The 27,433-nt window shown below is 41.6% G+C and overlaps 1 protein-coding gene across 4 annotated transcripts in view; it reads right to left on the reverse strand.

Annotated features, from left to right (window-relative positions):
* The window catches only part of PIEZO2 (piezo type mechanosensitive ion channel component 2), a 504,990-nt gene that overhangs the window by 225,460 nt on the left and 252,097 nt on the right, over window positions 1–27,433 (reverse strand). For all 4 annotated transcript variants that reach the window (XM_075585381.1, XM_075585382.1, XM_075585380.1 and 1 more), the window contains exon 4: window positions 5,729–5,771. In XM_075585381.1, coding sequence (XP_075441496.1) covers window positions 5,729–5,771 — 43 coding nt within the window. The remainder of the gene's footprint in view (window positions 1–5,728; window positions 5,772–27,433) is intronic.

Raw genomic sequence — 27,433 nt, forward strand, 5'->3', positions numbered from 1 at the left:
AAACCAAAGCTAAAGATAAGCCCAAGAGAAGATATGTAATAAGAAATAGGGTTTGTTAAGTGTAGTTTCCCTGGGTGTATATCCCTGCAGCCAGTCGGGGTTAGATATGCACTCAATGAGACCTTAACTTAACATTTGTACGAACATGGTAGATGTTTTTCAAGCAACAAGAAAGATGAAAAGTAATCTTTTGCTAGTGGCACCCAGTCAAAGCTGAGAGTCACTAGTTAAAGGTACTTTTCATCTTTCCTTGTTGCTTAACATATTTGCCCTTTAGTTTAGCACGTCTCCATCTGAATATTTCTCTTCAGTGAAATGAGGGCTGAGCAAAAAGTTGTCTTTTCTGTAGTCTGTGCCTAGTTTTATAAATTTAACCTTTCTTCACAAGGACGAGAAAGTACATACAACCAATTTGCACTTCAGGGTTAATCTGCTTCACGTGTTAACTAGGCATTCTAAACTAATGTAACAAAAAATTGTATGTAAATAATATAATACACTGCAGACTCCCACGTCACTCACATAATAACAAAGTACATTACAAGTCCCCAGAGATCTAAATAACGTACAACATCAGTATACTCTACTGCAGCTGATCAAACTGTTGGAAAACAAATAAGACCGCCTCATGCCCCAGACTGCGCAAATAATACACAACAAGAGCACATCAACTACAATATAAAGCAGGCTAATACTTATAAAGATATATTTTGTTCGTTTACATTAATTAACATAATTGTTGCTGCTGCAAAAAGAAAAAAGGGGGGGGGAGTGTCGAGCACACGCGTACAAAATGAAACGTCTTTGCATTTTGTCACTCTCTTAAAGTCTTTCATTCTCGCAAAATTATAAAAATCTAAATATTATTTATGTGACAAAATGCAAAGCAGTGTCACTTAGAACGTGCATGTGCGGGTGTGTGTGTGTACATATATAAATAATGTGTGTGTGTGTGTGTGTACATATATAAATAGTGTGTGTGTGTGTGTGTGTGTGTGTGTGTGTGTGTGTGTGTGTGTGTGTGTGTGTGTCTAAGGATCCCAAGAAATCCAATATACTAGCACAGCACAAGAAGAACGTCCCTCTGGGGACCAAAACGTTGGGCATATGTGTGCATTTTGGACCCAATAAACCACTTTTTGTTATTATCTCTTGTGCTGGATCCTTACAGACGGTAATTATTTACCCTTTACTGTGCATCACACCTGCCTCTACTAATGCCTTTTTTTTCAGTGTGGTCTCTCTCACGGTCTTGCTTATATATATATATATATAAAGCAGAAAATAGCCGTGTTAGTCCAGTTGCGATAGTGCAGAATAAATGAGTTCTTCAGTATTAGGTGATACCTTTTTTATTGGACTCAGTATTGCTTGACCTAAAGAAGCTCAACTATATATATATATATATATACAGTAAATATATATATATATACGTGTATATATGCATATTTGTGGTTGAATATATATATATATATATATATATATATATGTGCGTGCGTGCGTGTGTGCGTGTATATATATTCATCCTCTCACAACCCCCTCCCTTCATCCCCTCTCATCCACCCTCCGTCATTCTCACCCCACAGGACAGCCAGAGAAAACACACACACACACAGACACCAGAACAAATACACACAGACACACCTCCCTCTGCTCCATGCTTTTCCTGCGCTCTTTGGCCCCACCCCCAGACTCCTGCTACCTCTTCCTGATTGGCTGCTGCTGTGTAATGCAGCCAATCAGGATGGAGGAAACTGCCCAGCCCCCTAGCAGCAGCAGCCCTGCTCTCTCCCTTCTCAGAATCGCAGAGCTGAGCGAGAGTCTGAGGTCTGTGCAGAGAACCTGTGCCCCCTTGTGCTGCCCCAGTCTGCACATGCACAGTATGCTACTTCCGTTTCATAGGAAGTCACAACTCAACCCATTTTACCTTATGAGATTTTCCAATCAGCTACCGTCAGCTAAGAAGTTTCACTTCATAAAGTATAAAGGAGTCAATATTAAAGAGAAATCTTTATTGTTTTGGCCTCCAAAATAAATAAGCTACTAGAAAGTTCAGATTTACCTGTCACTTATAAATGATATGCGGTACAGATTGTCCTTTCTGTGACGTAACTTCTGAAATTTAGACCAATACTATACTTTGCTATGAAATAATGAATATGAAAATGAATCCGCTCAATCTTCCAGCATCTGCAGATGTCTTATGGCATACAACTGGGGAGGAGATATGTTTTATAGTAGAGGTGCTATTTCATATTTCACTCAACAACCTTAATTTCTAGATAAAACTCACTTAGACAGAAATATGTATTTACTTTGAACATCTTCCAAACGAAAATCCCAAAAGGATTTGAAATAAAAGTCTTTAAATGCAAACTCCAGCTATCACTCTTGTAATCTCTGTTGTTGACAGAATGTGTTAACTCCTTCTGAGTGTCTACACATCTGAGCACATGCTGCAACGTACAGTAAATCAATAAGGTTTGGTGCGCCAGGCAAGAAAGGAGATCATCCTGAGTATGAGCGAATCTTTCTACAACCTGTAACTGCTAGTTACGAAATGCAAAGAGGAAAACACATTGAAATCACTTTGTATTCTTTAGACCAGGGGTGCGCAAACTGGGGGCCTCTAGATTTTCTGGGGGGGCGCGGCAGTTATAGAGGTCCCGCATTCTCCCCCCAGGCATTTAAATTAAATGCCGGGAGGCCATGCAAGGCCTCTATGACACTTCCCTTCCCTTCCAGGGACGCGTCGCCCTGGTAACCCAGTGTCAAATGACGCCGCGGGGTCACGTGACGTCATGTTACAATGGCGATGTGACATCACATGACTTCCCGCATCATTTGACACTGGGGTCGAGCAAGGGGGGGAAGGGTAAGCGCAAGGCGCTGAGGAGAGCAGGCAGGGGTGCGCACGGGGAAAAGGTTGCGAATTCCTGCTTTAGACTAAAGCAATGATAATATGTTGTGCTAAGAGAATTCATAGTATTCACATTGCAAAGTTAGTATATACAATCTCACACATATTTTTTTTATTGATGTTTTCAACATTTAAAAGGGGGGGTGGTGGAGGTACAAAAATAAAAAGGGGGTTGAGGGGTGAGGTGGTTACATTGTACCAAATATTACATATGAAATTAGATTATTTATCCTTTTACAATAAATTCTTACAAAATGTTTGCCTTTATGATTTTCTTTGTATTTGCATCAATCTTTTATCCAATTTACACATATACAGTTAGAGAGAACTCGTGGTAGAGATTCAAACACTTAATTTTAATATATGTGTGTGTTCCTGGTATCTTTCACACACCTAGCCTGATTCACCCTCTTATGGAACTGTAATTCGGCATTCTTAATCTCTGCTATCCCAGGGTTCCCAGTTTTTTGGAACCCTGTGGTTGTATGCCTCAAGAATGCCTTAAGTTGTTCCATAACCTGGAGGTCACTTATCCTCTGGCGAACCTCTCTTCTTAGTGAGGGGTGGATTTTTTTCCCAGGCCGCCGAGATGGCGCATCTCGCTGCAGTGAGAATATCTGATGCAAACTACATGTGTGGGGACATAGTTCCTCAATAGGTTTACCTAATCAGAACTGTGCGGTACATAGGGATCTTAATCTCCACTGTTTCCTTTATTAACCATTGAACCATAACCTAATATTTCTGAATGGCTAGACAGAACCATGATATGTGGGTCATGTCCCCTACTTGGCTGCACCTGCTCCATAATTGATCCGTTGTACCAGGATATATATGATTCAGTATTTTGGATGTGACTGCTGCGGCCGAGTTTATTCGAGCATTTGCCCGTTCTCGGCCGCAGCAGTAACCTGGCGCGCGCCGGAGGGTGCCGGGCGCGCGCCGAAGCCTCGGAGGAGAGGCCCGCCGATCGGGGCTTCCCCCTCTCCTCACCGGGTCCGCCGGGTCCCCCGGAACGTCCCGCCGCCGTCCTCACATCCGCGCGTACAGGCGGCACAGGCACCCGATGACGCGTGACCGCGCATCGGTGATGCGCGGCACGCTGAGGGAGTGCGGCTCGCAAGCCGGGACATATCCCGGCTTGCGGAATGAGCCGTACTCAAATAAAGTGTGCCGCCTGTGTGAGATACATCTATAAAATATGCTGTACATATTTTCCCTTGTTGTAGTGCAGATAGATGTTTTAGCTTCATTTTCCCAGATGTCCTCCCATTCTTCGTATGAGATTTCCACCTGTAGATCCCCACCCCACTGTTCTATGTCTTTATGTATGTATATTTCTTTATCAGGAATCAATTCACAGTAAATGGTGGTTATCAGGTTTTTTTTATATATTTCCTGTTACTACATGAAATTTTAAATCCTGTGGTTTCCGGAAACCCTCCCTTTGTGTTTAATAAAATGGCCAACTTGAATATACTTAAATAAATCTGTTTTTTTTTATATTTCAGACATAGATCCTCAAATTTTAGCTTCTCCTCTGTCGCCAATATGTCTGCCACTATTAGGATTCCCTTATTCTTCCACCCCAAAAATTATCCCGAGCACAAACCAGGGTTATCGAATATGGGTTCTAACTGTAACTGGATTGAGGCCAGTTGAAGTGTCATATTATTGTGTTGCCATAGATTCAGTATGAATTTAATGGTCGCTGTTTCAAAGTGTGGTTTCGGAGAGAGGGCTCTTGTCACACCAAAGGTGGGCTGGTAGGCCTATTGGATTACAGAATATTTTCTCTGGTTCAACCCATCCACATCTTTTATTTTCCAAAATGTTGGGCTGCTAAATAGTATCTTTTAACATCTGGTGTTGCTAGGCCTCCCCAGTCCCTGGAAGCTAAAAGGATGGATCAGGCGTCTCTCGGTTTCTTGTTTTGCCATATGAAGTTTATCATTCTATTTTGAAAATCTTTTATATGGCTAGCTGGGACCGGCATCGGGAGGGTCTGGAAATAGTACAGTATAACCTTCTTGGAAGAACATTCATTTTTACTGAGATTATGCATCCCAACCATAAGATATGGTAATTGGTCCAGGTCTGGAGGTCCTTCCTCATTTGTGTGAACAATGCTGGGTAGTTATTTTTACATAGGGATTGGTAGATCTTGGTGAGAAATATTCCTAGGTACAGTATTTCAAACAAGTTTCTCTCCATCTATAGATAACGTTTAGCTTAAGTAACTTAACCTCATGTTTTGGGAGTGTTAGGTTTAGTATTTCTGATTTACCTTCATTAATTTTATACTGTGGTATGTTGTTGTAAGTATAAATAGAGGCTATTTATCTTGGAGTAGCAATGGAACAATCAGCAATATATACATGGAGATATAACAGTCCGGAGTATGTAAGCGAAGCCTAGGTGCATGTGGGATTAATGCAGTCTGACTCAATCTATATCCCAATGAGGGGAGAGGGAGAGGGATAAAGAGAAGCTACACCAGCAAGAGACCCCGCATAACAGAATGCCCCTGGTGAGTCTCCAAATCAACCCACAAACTCATTCTATTTCATTGCTTTATATGCAGGTAGCTATTTGTTATCATGCAGCTCGTGCACCGCAGATAAGATCCGTAAATTTGCCAAATTTAAAAAAAAATAAACAATGTTTCGGGGGACAAGATACGGTAAAATAATAACATTTCCCTGACTGTAGGATTCCTCTTTCGGGCCCATAAATTGCTCTGCCCTTTCTGTTATCATGCCTATTCGAAAATGCAAGAGTCCAGGAATTGGTGCATTGACTACCTACCTTTCAAATCCTATCTGACGAAATGTTTTCTCCCATGTCGAACCTAAACACAAAAGAAAAACAGTTAAGTCAGTATATTGGCAGTTACTTCACTTGTACATTTCAGCTCCATTTATACATTCTTAGATCGGGACAATTTATTTCGCATTTCAGATCTCATCTGATGCAATGTTAAATGTAAAGGAAAACAGCAAAGATAAACCATTAGCCTCTGTTTTCTGTTATCATATGCCCATTAAGGCTCTGAGCTTCTCTAAGCACTACTAACAGGACGTGAAAAGGATGTGTGCAGCAGGCCCTCTGCACTATTAAATTGATAGTCAATAGAGCAGCTACTGCAGGAAGATCACAGCAGCAATTCCAGGGAAACCAAAAAAGACCAGGAAAAGAAATGTTGTTTTGGTTGCTGAAATGGATCATTTAATACAGGTGTCACAAAGCTAAAGTCATCAATCAAATGTTCAAAAACAAATTTTGCCTGTGAAGCGAATGACCTAAAAAAGCAAGGCAACATTAAACAAAGCCGCAAACAATACCAATGTGTTCATGAATAGGATGATTACAATGCATAGTTATGCAGAGTTATGATGGCTTATATAATTCTATAGCCAAATTCTCATAGTACCACCTTTTTCATTTAATTCTGAAATTAACATACTGCATTAAATAATGATAAAATAAACTCACATACAAACCATTGTCAGTGTGTAATTTACTTGGGCACTAACATGAGCACCAGTTTAACTCACTAAATTGATCTATGTAAGATAACCAAGAGTAGGCCAATGAATAGCAAACATGAAATGTAAGTGCACATATAGTTATTGCTTTCATGCCTGGTATGCATCTTCTCCAGATCTTTGTATACTGATGATGCATATATTTCACTCCTTCCTAGAAGTAATAGATTACAGTCCAGTTACCTCTTCTGATTGCTCCTTTTCCCTTCGAGAACAGCTGAGGTAGAAAGCATTAGGCTTCGTCCAGGGTTCCGGCGGGCGTGCTGAGGCACGCTGAGGCTCAGGGAATTTCCGTGGCCTTAGACAGTGCGCCGTCAGTGGGTGTGTCTGGGGCGGGACGGGGGCGGGACGGGGGCGGGATGGGGGCGGGCCAGTGATGTCTCGGAGCTGGTTCGCCCTCATTGGGCGAACCGCTCACGTGACCGGCCCTGCGCTCCGGCAAGCGCGTGATTTTAAAAATTATCTAAGACCTACGCTTCCGCACGCTTGCGGAAGCGTAGGCGAGCCCCTACTAAAGCCGCTCTCATTGCGGCTGTAGGGGCTCACAGGTAAGTGCAAGCGCGCCTCAGCACGGCTCAGCGCATAAGCGCTGACCATGCCCGAGGCCTTAGGATGGGCAGTGAGGTTTCACTATTAGAATTTGTTGAAATCCCCACTGAGATTATCTAACTAAAAGAGGTGTTATACAAAGGGTGGCCAACTCCAGTCCTCAGGGGCCACCAGCAGTCATTGACTGAGCCACTTGTGCTGAAGCTGGAATATCCTGAAAACCTGTCCTGTTGGTGGCCCTTGAGGGCTGGAGTTGGCCCTCCTTCCACAAAGTGGAAGTGCTTCTTAGGAATTCTCTATTTTTCAGTGTGTACATTTTTAGGAAGGGGGTGGGGGGGTTGTCCTGGCGGCAAAGCACCTTTTAATGAGAAATCATGAGACGGAAGTTGTGAATGTATCATTCAGACACACTTTTACAGAAAAGAAAAATCAATAACAGAGAATATCTAGTAAAACACTAAGTGGACTGGAAGCGGTCGCTCCATATCCAGGAAAAACAAATAGATTCTCCACCCTTTTCCCTGAATCCATTTCAAATACATGTCTGAGTAATGATTGACGTTGCCTTGAGTATTTCGTTTTGCATGAACACTTAAGATCTCTAAATGAACATCCAAGCATTAGATTAAGTACAGACGGAAATCATGGCATGTTGGCATGCTGGCATTTTAACAATATGACATGAATCTACTGGAGTGGATAAAATCACATACAGCAGGTAATAATATTAGTTCACTGAGGCTGAAGCACATTGAGATGCATGATTTATTAACTGGCAAATATTAAATCAGGTTATTTAGGTTAATTTTGCAATCAGTAATCTATTAATGCATGTACTGTACGTAAATTCACCTATAGCCCACATTGAAAGATTTTGAAACGCATCTACAGTATGTAAACACAACCTTAGCATTCTATTATTTGCACAATATAATAAAATAATAACAGAGTGGAGAGTCTACTCATTTAAACATCTCTAGGGTACGAATTAGGTGTTTCTAAACCCTCTCTCTGGTGGACCCCAGCCAATCACACATTCACATTTAAATTTGCCGTTCAACCTAGGACAAAAGAGAACTAAACACAGTGGCAATGTAAATAGGGTAAATGTAGTTAATTGATTTTTTTTTTCAACTTGTGTTTTATTATTTTTTTTGCACAAAATAAAAGGGGTGGGGGGGGGGGTGTTCAAAAAATAAAAAGGGTGGGGAAGAGTAAGGGATTGCATCCAAATTGGTCACCACGCAGGGAGCATACAGTCAATTGTGAGTAGACATACAATCATGTTTGTGTCTATACAATCAATACAGATAACGGTCAGGTCTAGTCACAGAGCATAAATCAGATTGGGTTTTGCCATACATATGTCTCCCAGGGATCACAGGTTGTCAGAAAGCTGTTGTATCTATCGTGGATTAAACTAGTGAGTCTCTCCATAGTCATTACAAGATTCAGTTTGTGCGTTACTGTTGTGATAGGTGGGGAGGGGGGGTCGTTCTGTTTCCAGTATTTTGCGATCATTACTTTGGCTGCTGAAAGAATTTGTGTTAAATGATCTGCCTTCCTCTCCAGACCCTCTATTGACTTTAATAGAAGCACGGTTTCCGTGTCCCATGTCAAGTCTAGCCCTAATACCCCCTTTATTAGTCTTCTGATCTTTCCCCCAAAAAAATTATCTTGGGGCAGGACCACCATATATGTTTAAATGTGCCCAGCTGACCGCAGTTGCGCCAACACATGGGGGAAGTTAATGGGAAGAATGAGTGTAGACGTGCTGGTGTGCAGTACCACCTGTGTAGGACTTTTAGGTTAATTTCCCTAACCACTGACATCGAGAGACTCAAGCTATTCTTTTATATATTTCCTCCCAATCCCCGTCTACTAGAGGGTTACCTATATCACTTTCCCATTCTAAGATATTTTTGCTTGTTTGTCCCCTGTTTTGATGTATTAAAATCTGGTAAAATTGAGCGATTGTCCCTTTGTGGTATTCACCTAACTGGAACAGATTCTCGAAAGTGGTAAGGGATCTAATCCAAGTATCGTTTGGCTGTATTGAGGAGACATAGTGTTTGATCTGCATATATTGGAATATTTGCGAGTTCAGATACCACATACCTCTTTTAATTCAGGGAATGACTTAATCCTGCCTCATTTCTGCTTGTCACCAATAAAGGATAGCCCTTTTTCGTCCCAACGTTTGAAAACGTTTGAGTGATATGATGGGGGGAACTCGGGGTTGAATCTAATCGGAGTCAAAGGCGAGGGGATAGACGAGATCTGCTTGTGTTTACAGTTGTTGTTCCATATACTTAGAGAGTGTGTCAAGACTGGGTGATCTTTATAATGTGATAGCCTACTTTCCTTCTTTAACCTCATCAGAAACGCCATATCAATTGTCCGGACCTCCGACCTCTCGATATCCACCGAGGTTTTAGTGCCCGGGACAGCAGACCAGTAGACCAGTGAGCTCAACCTAGCTGCTTCGTAGTATTTGGCCAAGTCTGGCTGCCCCAGCCCGCCTTGAGTCAGTGGGAGAACCATCCACTTTTTCTTAATTCTGGATTTCATGCCGTTCCAGATAAATTTAGCTCTCTCTCTCCAGGTCCCTGATAACATATGGTGGGACTGTTACTGGTAGTACTTGAAATAGATACAATAATCTAGGTAATAGAGTCATTTTGAGTGAGGTGATTTTGCCTGATCTGGTGCCTCGACCAGCTTGTTAGTTCTTTTTTCAGGGTTTTGATAAGATTTGGATAGTTTGTCCCACAAATATGCTCATACGATCTTGTGACATACACTCCCAGATACCTTATCTTGTCTAACTTCCATTTTATAGGGCATTTCTTTTTCAATATGTTCTCTGTTTCTTTGAGTATATATAAACTTATAGCCTCTGATTTGGTATAATTGACTTTAAAATTTGAAAGTTGGCTGAATTCATCTAGTGTGTCAAACAGGCTTTTTAGGGATAAATCTGGACTAATCAGAGAGAGTAAAATATCGTCCGAAAAGAGAGATACTTTGTATACTTTGTCTCTTTTGGGAATAACCTGTTTCTCTGGGTTCAATCTTATTCTTGAGGCCAGGACTTCTATACATATAGCAGGGGGGATAGCGGGCATCCCTGTCTAGTGCCATTAGAGACTTTGAATGGAGTGAGATATAGCCTGAGGTACGTACTGTGGCTGTTGGGCCGGAGTATAGCACTTTAATACCGTTGATAAAATTATCGTGTAGACCCACCTCCCTTAGTACCCGAAACATAAACAAAACTGGAACAACCTACCAGAGACTCTCACATCCACCACCAGTTTAAGTTCTTTCAAATCTAAGGCTGTCACACATTTTAATCTGGTCTGTAACTGTTTCATACGCCCATAATATTTATTATCTTTAACTGTGCATGCAATGTCTTGTATACACTGGCGACACACTTTATTCGAGCTTGGCTAGTCCCACGAATTCGGGTATACCCGGGTGTATTGAGGTTTGTGACTGTTTTCTGCCCGAGTGCATTGAGTTATTTTCCAAGCAGGGATTGAAGCATTTTATTCCCTCTGGCTGCAATACTGCACAGTATATATATATAAACTGCATTACAATTCATGAATTTATGCCATCTGGTAGACACGCGAAGCATTGCAGCCTATTAAATCCTAATCATTATCATTTAACAGATCAGCCGCCCATCAGCCAGGCATGAACCCAGGCTGGGAAGGCAAATGCAACGGGGCTTGTCAGAGGTCAGGAGTGGCGCATTCCAGGTATCTGCCAGGTACATACCGGGTATTTGCTCGAATAAAGTGTGTCGGTGCAGTATAATGTATACCCTGTTCATTTATGTAACTATTTGTAAACATGTATTATTTGTCTTAACTCTGTGCCCAGGCCATACTTGAAAACGAGAGGTAACTCTCAATGTATTACTTCCTGGTAAAATATTTTTATAAATAAAAATAAAATAAAACATAAAAGGTCAAGCTACCCTATCGAATGGATTGACACCTTTTTTTAAGTAAATTGCAGCACTTTTTAACATCTCCATCGTAGACAACTGGTTTGGAAGGTTTTCACCATGTCTAGCCAATGATCTCATCACTGAAGAACATTATTTAGTCATCAAAAAAGTTAGCCTAGCTTTGTTCTTTTGTTTACAAAGTAATGATGGTGCCATCATTAGTGAAATAGATAAACATAAGTAGCTGACAGGCTTCATACCAGTATTCCCGACAAGAAGCAATTCATATTAATAGTTCATAAGATAGAAATAATTAAGACAGTTACTTTAATGAGCAATTTAATCTTTCTAAGGAAGCCAATTACATTGATAAGTTCTATATTTGTATTACTTGCCAAGTTAAACTGCCTGGTTTAAGCGCATACAGTAGTAATTCATTAGTTGCTCCCAGACTCTGGTCTGGCTGGGTTCTCTGAGGAGAGGCTGAGAAACATTGTCCTAGGAGCTGCACCCACTCTTCTTCCCTCACAATCATCAACTATGATCACAAATGCATTTGCAGATCTAATGTAGTTAAAATAATGCTACAAATCCCATATTTCCCATTCCCATATAAATTAAAGGTGATATTCTTATGTATGATTATCTGGCAAGAGGGGGCAGGCTAATGGTCAAGTAAATCCTTTTTTTTTTAATGACAGGCACTCTCTGTTAGTCACCAGTTTCCTTTTAGAAGCTTGTTTCAGGCATGTTTCTTCATACACCTCTCACCTATCTTCCTTGGATAAATCTGGGATCATTTTACATGCAGAGTACCCCGCCCGTCTTTACTCCTCCGTCTATAAATACTGCAGCACCTTATTCCACCTCACCTACTGTACCTTCCACATGGAAAACTCTCTTACTATGACATCAATTATTTTACTATAACAAAACTCTTTAACTATGACATAGGTTCCTCTGTAAGGGTAGAGAGAAGTGAATGACTGTATTGATTGATATTTTTATATTTTGCTCATCACCACCAACAAACCAATTTATTTCACCACGCTAAGTGTTGCATCTAAAGATGTAGCAGCTCTTATTGCTCCCGCTGGCGTGTTGCAGCGAGACCCACACAATGCGCTAGAGGAGTCGTCGTCATTACAAATTAATTCGCTGCATGCAGAAAAGCCAACATGGAGCCAACATGTAATTGCACCCCAGTAGCGCCTGCTACATCTGTACGATAAATAAGTCAAACATTTCAAAGCAAGTTTCCTTACAACACCGTACGGCATTACTGTACATAAATCTTTTGGTTCCAAATGCTTGTGTGTTGCAAAACACATAATATATTTCATATTCGTCTCATGAAAGGTATCAAATAGTACTAAAATATATTTCTCAGCAAAAATGCTAATAGAACTCTGCCGTTGAAATGCAAAACATGAATGATATCTTACTGTACATGTTGTAATAAACTATCAATAGGAATTAGGACTAATTACTAAGTGGTGCTATTTAGTAAGACACCTTCTGGCTCTGGAAAACTTCTTATGGCCCATTGACTTGAAGTTGTCTTATGGAATAGCATGGCTAAGTAAATATGGGCCTTAATGTGCCATGCGATCATAATCAGTGATTGGTATTTCCTTTAACCAAAAATACTTTATTCATGAGATACTCCAGGGAAACAAAATTGCCTGAATGTACAGGATATGGAGAAGTAACAGATCCCCTTTTAAAAGTGAGGTAATAAAGCAGCACCTCTCCCCCGTTCACCCCTCCTCCCAAAGCCTATATGAGTTGAACTCATATAATGTTAGCATCTAGGCCTCCAAACTTGCTCTTTACACATTAAAAGTGTTTAACATAATGATTTTACTAATTTCGAGCATCTGTGGATAGACTGCACTGTGCTTTGGGGAGAGCCCTATGTTACCCCCCAAGCACTTAATACTACAAATGCTTATAACTCCTGAACAAAGCATTCAACTTTAAAAATAAAACCAGCTTTGGAGTGGGTAGTATAGATGGAGCAGGCGGTAATCCTCATACTGGCGCCTTGTAGCGGGACACACACAGCACACTAGTGGGAGCAGACACGGCTAATGCGTTATTGCACCCACAGGCTGCTGCACGACAAGCTGTATTTTAATAGTCCGAAGTTAATCAAACGTTAATGCTAAATATTGGCACTAACTGACCCGTAGAGGTTTATATATTGGACTGACAGTGGAGTTGCAGCACAAACTTATTGCATGGATGCAAATGGCTGGTTTGCTGCTTGTAAAAATAGAACTCCATTTGTTGGCCAAAGATAGTTACGACACGACAGGTGGATCAGAAGCCTGTCTTTTCCTAATTTATTTAAATGAGCTCAACATGGCCATGTGGCCATAGCATCGATCATGTTTAAGAATCCAATTTAGAGATGGATTAAGGGCTGTTATTATTTTAGGACCCTTTTTAAATTATACACCTACCGGGACCAGGCACTAATCGGATCACATTATACATAGGGAGCAATTGCAACATACACTCTGTGGTGCCACTCAATTGATGTGGAAATGTAACCTGGCAAAACTTGCTAAATGTGACCACTGCCAAGGAGGAAGCAAGTGAGGGTACCCCCTGATTTTATATATATATATTTGCAAGTTTTGGCCCGCCTACTCCCTTGTCACTCAAGGAAGTTGCTTCTGTGGGGAAAATCTATGGATTGGTCCGGACACTGCCCGCTTGGATTGGCTACTAATCTGCCCTCCCTGACATGTAAGCCCTGCTAACAGTGCGGGCAGTGTCCGGACCAATCCATAGATTTTCCCCACAGAAGCAACTTCCTTGAGTGACAAGGGAGTAGGCGGGCCAAGGCCTATGTTCTGCCCAATCCTGGGCCCATACATTGGAAGAGATTGGTAGTCACGCAGAGTTGTGCAGGGATTTTGGCACCTACTGTCCCCTCCCCTTTGGGGGAGTGAGGAGTGATAACTTTCTCCTGACTATTAGGGAGTCAGGGAAGAGCAAGGACTGTCCTTGGTGCCCTTGGCCAGGGGTAGAAGTCCAGGAAACATCCTGAAGGTGAAGCCCAAGAAGTGTGCTGTGCAGTGTATGCTGATACATTTGGTACTACAATAAAGTGTTCCTCTGCTCAAATATACTCCGGCCTGGTGTGCAATCTATCAGGGGGAGTAGTAGTAAGTTCTCCTGCAGGGATTGTCTCCATATCCCTGGAGGCTGCAGCAGATAGAGGCACTGATCATCTACCCCAGAAGCCTGCCCTGATGTCCCCACTACCACCGGCGGACGATCAGCAAAACACATCTGGTAACAGGGGAATCTCCCCGAGGGTGGGGGAAACACCCTTACATATATAATAAACTATGCAGATCTGACCATTTTAAAGTACAACAAGGTGATGTACTGTACTGTAATCAGAACCAAAGCATTCCCTCAGACAGTATACAGAATATGCATATGTAGTGTTATGGCATAGCACAAGATCTAATTTATGTTTCTATTGCTTCGTCAAAATGTGAAAAAAATAAGTAAAGACAATCATCAAAAACATCTGCTTGGCTCTGCACATATTCTAACAGGGCTCAGTTACATATTGTTTACAGGAGAGCCAGATGGAAGTAAATATGTAAATATTCTGTGCTTGCCACATTGTTGTTACTAAAACCTGACGAGACTGTACTGTACTATAAGGTAGAATTATATTTTGCCACTTTTGTCGGCAATTTCATGTATTTTCAGCAGAGATAAAAATATTTTCCTGTAACATGATATACCTAAATACGGTGCAACTCACAAGCCAATGTTTTGCTACAACACTTCATAATTGGTATTTCCTGTTCATTTGTACCATTGTGGTTAGTTAAATGATACCAGCACATATGACTTCATTGCTGACTCCCCAGTATATCATCAAGTGTTTCCAAAGTACAGTAATTAACATAAATAAGGCTTGTTTTTATGTTGTTTCACACAAATTACAAGCCCTTTGCCATTGTACAGTATATGATGGCTTCTAAAATAGTCCTACTCAATAGGTTATAATAATTGGGGGGGGGGGGGAGGGAAGCAATCTATAAGTAGGCATTGCAGATAAAAAATGTTGTGATATATTTTACAATTGTTCATGACGATTGAGATCATTGCTGCTTCTTGAAATGAAATCTGGTACTATAACCTTGCCACTTTGGGTATTGGGTTTTCTGTGCCAGGTGATCAGAAATAAGAATCTCACTGCAATCTGTGTTCTAGAATAAAACAAAGAACAGCGCACAACGCTCATCGTGAAATATATAGGTACAATTTTATAATAAAAAATGGTTCAAGGTTCTGCGTACATAAAGCAAGTTGAAAACAGGCACAGAATAAATACTGGTACAGTATCTGTTACCACTCCAGACAACTGGAACACGCAGGAACAGCAGGTTTACGTCCACTTCAGGGAGCTGGAACACGCAAGGACAGCATGTAAGGATTTGTTAGGTCCACTTCCGCAGTCTGTAGGGATAAGCTCACAGCCTCGTGGGACAGCGTCTTCCCTGAAGAAGTAGCCGTTTAGTGCTACGAAACGCGTTGGAATACACCACTCTCTAATCTGTATGATTTTATTGTTATTTGGCAAGTTTTCGGTGGTTTAGCAGCCTTTCAGAGAGACTTTTGCCTATTTGACACGCACGCTGTGACGTCATCTTCATCCGATGCCAGTCAGCGAGACGCTGCGACTCTGCGACGCTGCAGGTCTGATGTCAGACGCTGTCCCACAAGGCTGCGAGCTGATCCCTACAGACTCCTGTCCTGGTGGAGCTCCAGCTTGCACTTGGTACTCGTGGCACTATCTACTGGTCTCTCCGAGTGTGCTTTGTGTCTAGTAAGGACTTTGTAGACCATCTATGTGCAGACTGCGGAAGTGGACCTAAGAAATCCTTACCAGCTGTCCTTGTGTGTTCCAGCTCCCTAAAGTGGACGTAAACCTGCTGTTCCTGCGTGTTCCAGTTGTCTGGAGTGGTAACAGATACCAGTATTTATTCTGTGCCTGTTTTCAACTTGCTTTATGTACGCAGAACCTTGAACCATTTTTTATTATAAAATTGTACTTATATATTTCTCGATGAGCGTTGTGCGGTGTTCTTTGTTTTGTTTTGTCTAGCTACCCAGGGTCTTGGGCTACCCTCTGTACAGCAGCAGACGCTCCAATTTGATTGGTAACACAGTTATTACATATCACTCATTAGCGTTTAGTGGTAATATATAATCACTACTTTATCACATATATAAATTCATTTAAGCTGCGCACCTGTATTGTTATTTTTTGTGTTCTAGAATGCAGTTTATTATACATGGAGTCATAAGAAAAACAAAAGGGCACCAGAAAAAGAGTCCCCAACAGGGTTCTATAAATTCAGTGCTGGTTTTCAGGCAATACTAACTAAGCAAGTTGTCTTCATGATAAGTGGAACTGCTCTAGATTAATTAAGTATTGTTAAGGTGAATCTTGAAAACCTGGACTCTTAGCTACTCTCAATGACTGGACTTCCCTACGTACTTTACTTATCTATGTTACTACTGCCATGTTAGGCACAACTGCCATGTTATATATGTAACAGGGTAACACTTTTATGCCTGTCTTTCCCCTCCCTGTTATGTAAATCCTACTAGCTGCAATCTGTAAGGGGTTAAATCTGTGGGCTTGTGACCCCCCTTCATGCTCCTCTCTGATGGACAGAAGTAAGGTGGTGACTCATGGCCTGTGTAAGCCTATCAGGGATAGGTATAGACCATGAGCCCGCCACTTCTGCTTCCCGATGAGGGGCAGTGCCAAATTTACTGCTCTGGATGAGGAAGAGAGCAGTAGGGCTATGAGCCTCTCCCATCGTGGGATGAGCATGCACACCTCCAGCCCCCCTGGGGCTGGGGGAACATTTGATTATACCAACAGATGCATGTAGCAGAAGCTGTGTATCTCTCACTGGGGGGGCGACGACGACAGTGATATATATATATATATATATATATATATATATATATATATATATATATATATATATATATTTTCGTCACCAGCAGCATCACCAGCATCACATTTAGCCCTTGTTGATCCACTTATGGATAAAGGCCTCCCCAAGGGCCTCATTTGCATATTGGTGAGTACCTTTTTGACGTTAGCTGGGTATATTGTTCAAGCATTCATAGTATGGTTGAACCTATCACTATACATCTCCTTGAAAACCCATTGCCACGTTCCCTCCACTTTTTGGCAGTGAGATAAGGTTTAAGAAAAGGTTATATATACTGATTCTGACTGGACTCCTGATATACTGAACTCCTGATTAAATTGGGCGATCCAGTTAAACGCTTAGAGTGCCTGAAATTGCAAACCGGAGCTGTGAGAGATTGAAGATCACGGCGCTGCCGCTTCCTAGAATCAACATCCGGGTATTCAAGCCGAGAGGTGTGGAGGCCAGCTAGTTGCAAGGTGGCCGAGAGGAGAGACGCAAGAACACCTGTGGACGCTGGCGGAAGGTGAACGGTGCAAGCAGAATACCACAGATGACGCCTATTCCGGTTACGACAACCATTGATGTGCCTGTTATTATTTTACACCATGTGAGTGCATATATGCTTTTACTTATCACCCTGATAAATTTTATATCAGTCTATGTTATTGGGGCTTGTCTTGTTTTTACATTCTTAAAGGTCTTCACATATCAAGAAGTACTGGCTGTATTACCACTATTGAAATTTGAAAATGCCTGAAAAGAACTGATAGATTTTGAGTACGCAATCTATAGGTTACAAAGTTAAAGTATTGTACTTTTATTAGACATATTGCACTATTTTGTGTTTTTATATCGTTATTCACATATCTGCGCTCCCCACCGACTGGACAACATATCTTCTGAGGATTGGAAAATCAATTCTGTGGAGGGTTGAAGCTGCACTTTATATAGTAGTGTATATTTATCTACATCTTTTTTTGCACATTGTTGCACTGATAATTGAATCATTATTTCAAAGGATTCACTATTAGTTTAATGTGCCGATTTAATAACACTGCTTTCACTTTACGCTATGTGGTGCATGCTCTCTCTCCCCATCTACAGTATCTATCTATCTATCTATCTATCTATCTATCTATCTATCTATCTATCTATCTATCTATCTATCTATCTATCTATCTATCTCGCTATACACATCTAGGTCTGGAAATAATTGGACACTGATACAAGTTTTGTTATTTCAACTGTGTACCAAAATAAATTCAAGTTACAGTTAAATAATGAATATGGGCTTAAAGTGCAGTCTATCAGATTACATTTGAGGGTATTCACATCCAAATTGGAGGAAGGGTTTAGGAATGAATCTCTTTAATATGTAGCCCCCTATTTTTCAAGGGACCAAAAGTAATTGGACAATTGACTCAAAAGCTTTAAATTAAATGCTGGGGGATCGCATGAGGCCTCTTTAACTCACGTACCGGGATTCTGCAGAGCTGGTAAGACGTGTTGCTATGGCAACACGGCATCAAAGGATGCTGCGGTGTCATGCGGAGTAACGTCACACGTCCGTCTCCATGGCAACGTCACTTGACGGCGCCAAACAAGGTGAGGGGGGCACGAAAGCAAGGGAGAGCAGGCAGGGGGGCGCAGCTCAAAAGGTTTGCGCTCCCCTGCAGTAAAGTACCATCCATGTACAATGATGGTCATTTATTTTAGCGATATGTCCGACCCACTGTTATTTAGAAATGTTTACCCTGGTGACAATGTCACAAACTTTTGTTTGGGTTATTTTTTCTGTCTCTTTGGGTAATACCCAGCATAAATCTCTCCAGACTTCTTTGAGTTGTCTGAAGCTTCTGAATTGTCTTTGCATTTAGGGTCCAAGTTTCATATCCATACGTGAGATCAGGCAGGATACACTGATCAAACACTTTCCTTTTGAGACCCAGTGGAAGGTTCACTTTTAAGATTGTATTTTTCTTCCAAATGCGCTCCATCCCATCTTCATTTTCCTAATGATTTTATTAGAAAGGTACCCATCTATTGATACTTGGTTGTCAAGGTAGACATAGTCTTCAACTTATTCTAATTATATTACATTTATTTCAATATTTGTATAATTAACACATTTGTTGAACATCACTTTAATCTTGCGGAGATTCATACGGAGGTCCACATTCTTACTTTCTTTGGTGAGTTCTCTGATTTGTTGCTGGCGGACATCTGAACTTGTGGGAAAAATAGAGTAACAATGTAATCTGCAAATTGTGTTGATTTGGTGACATGGTGTCTCATCAGAATACCTTCCCAATCCCTATTTTGCTTGTATCTTCATGTAATCTAATGGTTGATCGAACATGCTCATATATGTTCTTTATAATTTCAATGTATACTTCTTCAACACTTTTGTCTACTTAATGCCTTTAAAAACCGCCGAGTTGTAGACAAAATCAAATGCTTTTTTCTAATTTATGAATCCTAAAATTAGTGCTAGGTCATATTGATTACAGGAAATCATCTCTTGTACGACTTGGTCCACATTATTGTAACGGGGCTCATCTCACAAAAGGAAGCAAACCTGCAGGACTGAGATAGGAGATTGAATCACCAACCTGAACCAAGAGACAAGGTCCTGAATGAATATAGCGATGTCTAGGTCACAGGTTGAGGTCAATGCAGGCGACAAATAATCTGAGGCTGAGATCAAGTTTGGATGCAGGCCAACTGGGTCAAAGCTTGAGTCAAACAGGATTCAACAGGAAACCATGTTCTGGCAACATCCTGGAGGAAGTTCAACCTATTAATATTTATAAAATGTTTTAACAGGAAGTAATGCATTGAGAGTTACCGCTCGTTTTCAAGTATGTCCTGGGCACAAAGTTATGCTATTAATAAGCCAGGAGTGAAGATGGCCACTGGAACCTCAGTGTGGGTGGAAGTGTAAGTCTCAAGCAGTGGAATTGGCACATGCACACGAACTTGGACACAGATTGCACCGAAGCCTCACAGTACCCCACATTCAGGAGAGACCTCCAGGCGATCCGAGTCAGGGGCTTAGATGGGTACCCTCGATGGAAACTTGTGACAGGGCCTTTCCCCGGTTTAAAAAGGCAGCACACAAAGCCTGTCTGTAGCTGATGAGTCCATCAGGGAGCTGATTAATTTCAGCTAGAGTCAATTAGGCAGTCTCCACCTGGCTCATCAAGGTTTAAAAGTGTGCTGCACAGATTGCATGGGGTTCTCTAGCACAGAGGGACTGTGTTGCCAGAGAGAGTCCCAGGAAACAGATCTCTCTAGCACTGGAGAAGTTTATGCTGCCAGAGACAGATCCCAGGAAACCAGACCATCTATTCCAGGAAACAGCAGACCCTAGAACCCACAAGAGGGTGCACCCCATTGACACCACTCCAGACTGATGAAAAGAGCCCCCTGCTTACAGGTACCTCTTTGGACTTTGGGGTCAGGGGTTGTTAAGAGGCCTAGCCTCTCAGCCCTGCAGATAGGGACTGTGAAGTGTGTTAGTCCTTATAAATGGATGGGCCTGTTTATTTTCCCTTAAATCTCCCTGGTTGTACCTCTGCACTTGTCTGCTGCATATGGTGTGAGAAGCGGGGTGATCGGTGGCCCTTGAATTTCAAAGGGGCATGGAGACCATCCGGGAATTTTTTTGTACTTTTATTTGCCTACAGTCCCTGCAATAGCTTCAGCAAGAACAAAAGAACCATGTCCAGAAGTGACCAGAATCAAAGGGCTACACATCCATACAGGAAAGCTACACTGTACTGGAGAAAGCCACAACGCCACAGTCTGACTGGGGTGACTGCGATAGATGAGACTGATCCTGTGTACAAAGTCTACCTGACCACGTGTGAGAGGAAAAAAAATAAAGAACCCCGTTTTTTTAAATGGTTGCTCAGAAACAGTATACAGAGAGATGCCTGTGAGAGCTACGAACTCTGCAACTGAAGTTGTGGCTTTGCCGTGGCTAGCCCGAGCTACCCACAAACTTTTAGATGAACGCTCTGGTGGGTGTATAGTATAAGTGTATAGTATAAGTGTATAGTATAAGTGTATAGTATAAGTGTATAGTATAAGTGTATAGTATAAGTGTATAGTATAAGTGTATAGTATAAGTCTAAGAGAAGAGAAGAAAACAGGTAGTGTAGATTGTATAAAAAGTGGACATTTTTTAACACTTTTTATACAATCTACACTACTGTGCCTCTTTTTCTTCTCTTCTCATAGACTTACTACAGCCACCAGAGCATTGATCTACAAGTTTGTCATTGATTCAGATTTGCTTGAATTATTTGCCTAAATGTGGGTACGACATTTGGAGGTTTATCAGACGTGTTACCACCCAGTTGACATGTTACTACTCTATGGTGCTATTTCTGTTTTTTCTCTCCTATGGTGCCATCCCCTGCTATCCTATTCTTTGAAGACAGTACTATCAGACCCCCAGTATCACAAGCACGTTGCCTTGGGGTCACACTTAACTCCTCCCTCACATTCACAATGAAGCTGTCTTTTTTTACCTCCATAACATTGCAAAGATACGCCCTTTCCTCTGTCCCTCTACTTCTAAAACTCTAATGCAGGCGTTCATTCTCTCCTGTTTCGACTATTGTAACCTTCTACTGTCTGGCCTTCCTGCCTCTCACCTATACACTTGCCCGACTCTTGCCTTCTTCTCAAGAATGTCTTATGTCTATCCCTTTTTTATCTACAGCCCTCTCCCGTTCATTCACTGCCCCACACTTCTAGAATGTCCTTCCCCTCAATATCCGACTGGCACCCTCTCTCTCCACCTTTAAGACCTACAGTATCTAAAATCACACTTCTTTAACAAAGCATATGGGTAGATCCACTGGCAGATACCATACATCTCAGATGCACTGACCTTGATCCCTTGCAGATGCACATACAATAACACCCTCCTACTCTTCAGAGCAGGGACCCCATTTCCTATTGTTATCATCATGTCTTAAGCGCTTATTCCCATTATGTGTTATAATATTATGTCACGTGTGTTACTGCTGTGAAGCGCTATGTACCTGGATGGCACTATATAAATAAAGATATATATTGTGACATAGTCCAAAGATGTTAGGCAGCTTTCTGCCCCGTTTTAGGTCAGAAAGTGCAGGAATAGTTCAAAATGATCCATTACACAGCTTCACATTAACTCAGGCTGCTGGATGGAAAATCCAGACCACAGATTACAATGGGTCTAGTTCTCCCTCGCCTGCTCTTCTAATCACTTGCACAGGTATTTAGAGCAGAGAGGTTTGCATTTCAGTCTCTCTCCTTAGAGCCTGGGGGCTTGGGGTGTCGCTGCTCCCCGGAATCCAGTTCGGGGTAGATGGCCCCTCCAAGTATCACAGTACCAGAGAATTTGCCTGGACACTTGGGACCGAGTTCCCACCATGAACAGATAAGACAAACAAATATATATTGCTGTTTCTAAAAGACTATGCTGTATCTAGTGACCCTAAATGAGAGGGCATTGTTTTAAGCTGGGGAACCAGGTTAGTTGGGCCAGCAGCAGTTAGAGGTTGATTATGATGTGCAGTTAGATCCCTGAAAGGGATAGGATTTTGTTTATATAATTTGGTTTCTTGTTACTTGAAATAACAGTGTGGGAAATACTATGACACTGATATAAGTGAACCGCTGAATGAAAATGTCTGAGTGCCTCTAACCTACACATGTTAAAGCTGCAGTACCTTACTTGGATGAAAATAAAGCAGGCAGAAGCCTGAGTTAAGCAACGTAATACTTTGCATGTTCCTGTTTGTTGTTTAATTAACCCTAGAAGACTGTGTCGGGAAGAACCCAGACAGACGTCAGCGCTACAAAAGAGGGGCGTTTGTCACAATATATATATACATATCTTTTGAAACTAATTGTATATGTCATCATTCTAAATGTGTTTTCCAATGATAACATGCTATCTATTTAAGAAAACATTAGACTGTAATAAGTCAAACTATATATTTTTTGATCTGCCATATTCCAGATTTCTTGCTAAATACACACCAACATTAGTTTTTCAGATGTTTCATCGGATCATACAGAAAGAAGACTACTGAAAAAAGCAGTTCCACAGAGCTATTTAATTAACTTATCTTAGGAAGATTTAGTGGCATTGTGACAGGGTGAATAAACGTCACCAGCTCTATGCCTGGCAGACCTATGTTTAGGTCTGCAGTGCAGCAATGACCGGGTTAACTTTCAGCTGGGAAGGTCTTGTCAATTAGTCTGGTCCCAGCTGCCTCATCAAGGAGCTTTAAAAACCCCAGGCTGCACGCACATGCAGCCTGTGTGATCCAGTGAGAGATACTGAATTGCTGAGGGGGGACTACTGCTAAGGGCTGTCTTCACTATACTATTTTGATGAACTGTTTGCTGTATTGTTATGCTGGAATCTAAACAGCCCTTGTTGGGAAAAGGGCCCAGCCCCGCTCAGGACTTATTTTCTGTTTTACTGTATATCCTGAAAAGAAGCTGTTTTGTTTTTGTGTGCCATATTTTTAAGGCTCAATAAATAAGCCTTTGCAAGAAACCCACGTGTGGTTGCATCTTTAATAGTTTAAGTATAGGTGACAAGTAGACATTCAGACAAGCGATTTTACTATATTTTTAAAACTTATTGTATCAAAGTTTCCCGACTGCAAAACTGAGGATACATTGAGTAAAACAAAAAAAAAAAAAGAAGACCATATGTGATAATCATGGACTTTTCAGAGAAAACATAAATTTTTCACAGTACACAAAAGGGTGATTTAATTTTTACAAGGAATCTAACTACATTATTGTTGCTTATTTCTTCTAGTGGCTAAGTGGGACTGCCCTTTTAAAGTACAGTATCCGTCACATAAATCCTCAAATCAACAAAATTAAATAGTAGCCATGCCATATTTTGCTACTAGTCTGCTTTCCTCCTGGCAGTAAACCCTGGTACAATCAGGTTACCAGCAGTTGCTATGGGGTTTTCCCCCTCCGAGGAGCTGCATTTGAGTGACAGCGGGAGGCGGTGACATCAGGCCTGGGCATAACCAATCTTGAAAAATGGAAAGTGAATCCCTGCGCTTCTGCCTAATGGGTTAACAATATATGTGAAATAAATATATACATGATGTGCAAAACTATGAGATAAAGGAGACTTTTAGTTACATTCTTTGATCAAATAATGCCTAAGCCTGCCACCAAACGCCAAGGTAAGTCTCATAGGCAGGTCCCTACACTGACTGCAACTAGTGTTATGTGAAAATGCCCCAAATGGGGTTAAAATGTCCAAGCATGTGCTTATATATCTAATGCAGTTAAAACTGGTGAATACCAGTGAGAACACTTACATGTAAGTGAATGGTGATAATCCAGGGACCATACTGAGAAAATACCTAGAAAAGGTTGGGCTTAGTCTCCCACAAGTTGCTTATATATGCACTTTCAGGCAATTAGGCCAAATATATTTACACCTTAATAGTGGGGCCCCCATAGGAGCGTGCAGCTAAGAATTAAAATCGGCCTAACAGAAATGCAAAACAAATATATGATCACCTGCCATGCCATATGTGGCTACTAGTCTGCTTTCCTCCTGGCAGTAAACCCTGGTACAATCAGGTTACCAGTAGTTGCTATGGGGTTTTCCCCCTCCGAGGAGCTGCATTTGAGTGACAGCGGGAGGTGGTGACATCAGGCCTGGGCATAACCAATCCTGGGCAAATCCCTCCTCTTGGCAGTACTTAAGCGCAGGGCCGCCCCAAATTCGGGAGTGCCTTTTCCCACTTGTGGAAGTTAGGTCACACACTGGAGAGGCTGATTGTGCCTTCTCCAGTCCTCTTCCCTTCGTGGGAGAGTGAGTGTGGACCATACCTCTTCCTCTGCTAGGGAGGCAGGGAAGAGCTGGTACGGCTGCAGGTGCCCTTGGCCTTTAGTAACAGTCCAGGGACCATCCTTCAGTGGTAGCTGAGAGTTACTGCATCGGGTATAAGCCTGTTACTGTACTGTACAGAAGAGATAATAAACCGTTCCTGTTATACCTCCTGCCTGGTGCGTGACCTTACTGGGGGGAGAGGTAATAGTTCTACCGTGGGAGATAACCTTCAGTTCCTGGCAGATGGAGGCGGTGCACTGATAAAGAGATATGTAGAGTATGAACCCAAGAAGCCTAGTCCTGTGTCCCCACTACCACCGGCAGATGACTCAGCCCTCCTGTTACCAGCAGGTATCATGCACCACACGATCCATAATCGCCACATCTCCCACCGGGTGGGGGAAACACCGTTACATATATATATATATATTTATATGCCAATAAAAATTTAACAACGTCATTACTTCTGAACTGTATAGTTGTGACCTGCAGTGTAATGTATCTGCTCATAACACACCAATTGTTATGGCATTTGCAATAAAAATGACTGTCAATGGAACATTTAGCTCTACAAACTCTGAAGCAGCCAATCAGATTGCAATCAGCCGAAAACTACCATTCACTTATTCTGCTTTGATAGAATACTGTAAGAATAAGCCCCTCAATTTTACAAAGCCAAAAACATTCTTTGTTTTGTTCAGACAAACTTTTCCAAAGCATGGGATTGAGAAAAAATGTAGATGCTTGTCGAACTTACATCTGTCAATTATAAATATATGATACCTTCATTTATCTTTAGCAACTGTGATCTATTGTCCTAAATGATAACAGGTATCAGCGATGAAAGAGATATTGTAGACTGAGCATAGCTTCATTTATCCATTAACATACTCTCCCATCGTGTTTTGTGTAAATGTATGAATTTCCCTGAGTGTTATAAGGGACATTTAATCAGTGGGACGTAATCCATTTTTATTTCTTAAATCACTCCCATTGGACTGGCACATATAAATGTTTCCTTCGCAGTGATGACTGTTAATTCCCTCTTGGATCTGTGTTTCTATTACTAAGACAGCATTAGATTTGTCTTTTTTTAATGTTTGAGATGAGATGCCTCTGCTGGTTAATGTGGCTCTAATTCAATGAACTACAGTATACACTTCCAACAATGTAACAGTAATGTAGCCCATTTACACTCGCAGCTAATGGGACCTCATTACTTAGGTTACTATATTGTAGAAGTGAAACCACATTCTATTATATTTACAGTCTGATTTAATTGCTTTGTATTACAGACACAGTAATACAATGTCATCTAAAAAAAATATTCAGCAATTTATTTGTTAAGAGTTCTCTCTCGAATTGATATTTTTTTGCACATAAAATAAAAGTTCTAGCTATTTTGCATGATTCCAAATACAGTAGGTAAAAAAAACAAAAAAAACCTGCAAGCAGATGCACTGCATTCATACAGGTTAAAACCAAAGCAATAAATCATTGTACAGATCTAAAAATGTGAGTGCCCATTTAAAGCTTAAATATATAACAAAATGTATTAAAACTCACCACAATGACTCACTTGCTTTTTTGGAGTACACACATTGAAATAAAGACATGTTTGCTTGGACAGACTTCTTTTTTTTCCCCTCCTTTTTTTCCCGCTTGCAGTTGCGTCAAATGTGAGAAACATCTTACGTGTGACAGATTGACTAGCCTCCTTCATCTTAGAGATGTCAGAGTTTTCGATGCATACAGTAAATTAACGCATTTTGAATAGTGTCAGTGACAAGTCCCTTTATCTTTCTGTGAACTAGGAACAGACATTAGATCAGTGGTAGGCAGCATGATATACATCCAGAGCCACAGGTGTGGCCCGTCAGCCCCTAAAAGGGGCACACAATGTAGCATCTCTCTCTCTGTGCTGATCTCTCCCCTTCTCTCTCTGTGCTGATCTCTCCCCTTCTCTCTCTGTGCTGATCTCTCCCCTTCTCTCTCTGTGCTGATCTCTCCCCTTCTCTCTCTGTGCTGATCTCTCCCCTTCTCTCTCTGTGCTGCACTCCCCCTCTCGCTTTCTGTCTGTGCTGATCTCCTACCCTTCTATTGTTCTGTACTGATCTATCCTTCCTCTCTCTCTATGTCTGTGCTGATCTCTCCTCTCTCTCTGTGCCGATCTCTCCCCACCCCTCTTCAGTATCTCTCTGTCTCTGCTCATCTGTCACCCTCTCTGTGCTGATCTCTCCCCCCTCTCTCTCCCCTGCCTCAATCTTCCCCCCTCCATGCTTTGCCTGCTGTGACTGGAGTTCTACCCCATCAATAGCTCTGCACCCATTCAGAGCTCAGCCTACGTAGAAGGAAGGACAGAGGGGACCGGGGAAAAAGGAGGTTGGGGGCCACGGTCGGCACACGGGCCACCTGTTGCCCACTAGGGCATTAGCTAGTAGCACAGGCATAAGTCGAGGGCAGAAACTAGTCCTTGACATCTATATAAATAAGTCTCAAATAATGTTTGTGTGTGTATGTCTTCCTCCATGTGTGATTGGCCCTGTGTTCCCCCTGTGTTATTGGCCACGGCGC

This window comes from Ascaphus truei, chromosome 2 (assembly GCF_040206685.1).
Source record: "Ascaphus truei isolate aAscTru1 chromosome 2, aAscTru1.hap1, whole genome shotgun sequence".
NCBI lineage: Eukaryota > Metazoa > Chordata > Amphibia > Anura > Ascaphidae > Ascaphus > Ascaphus truei.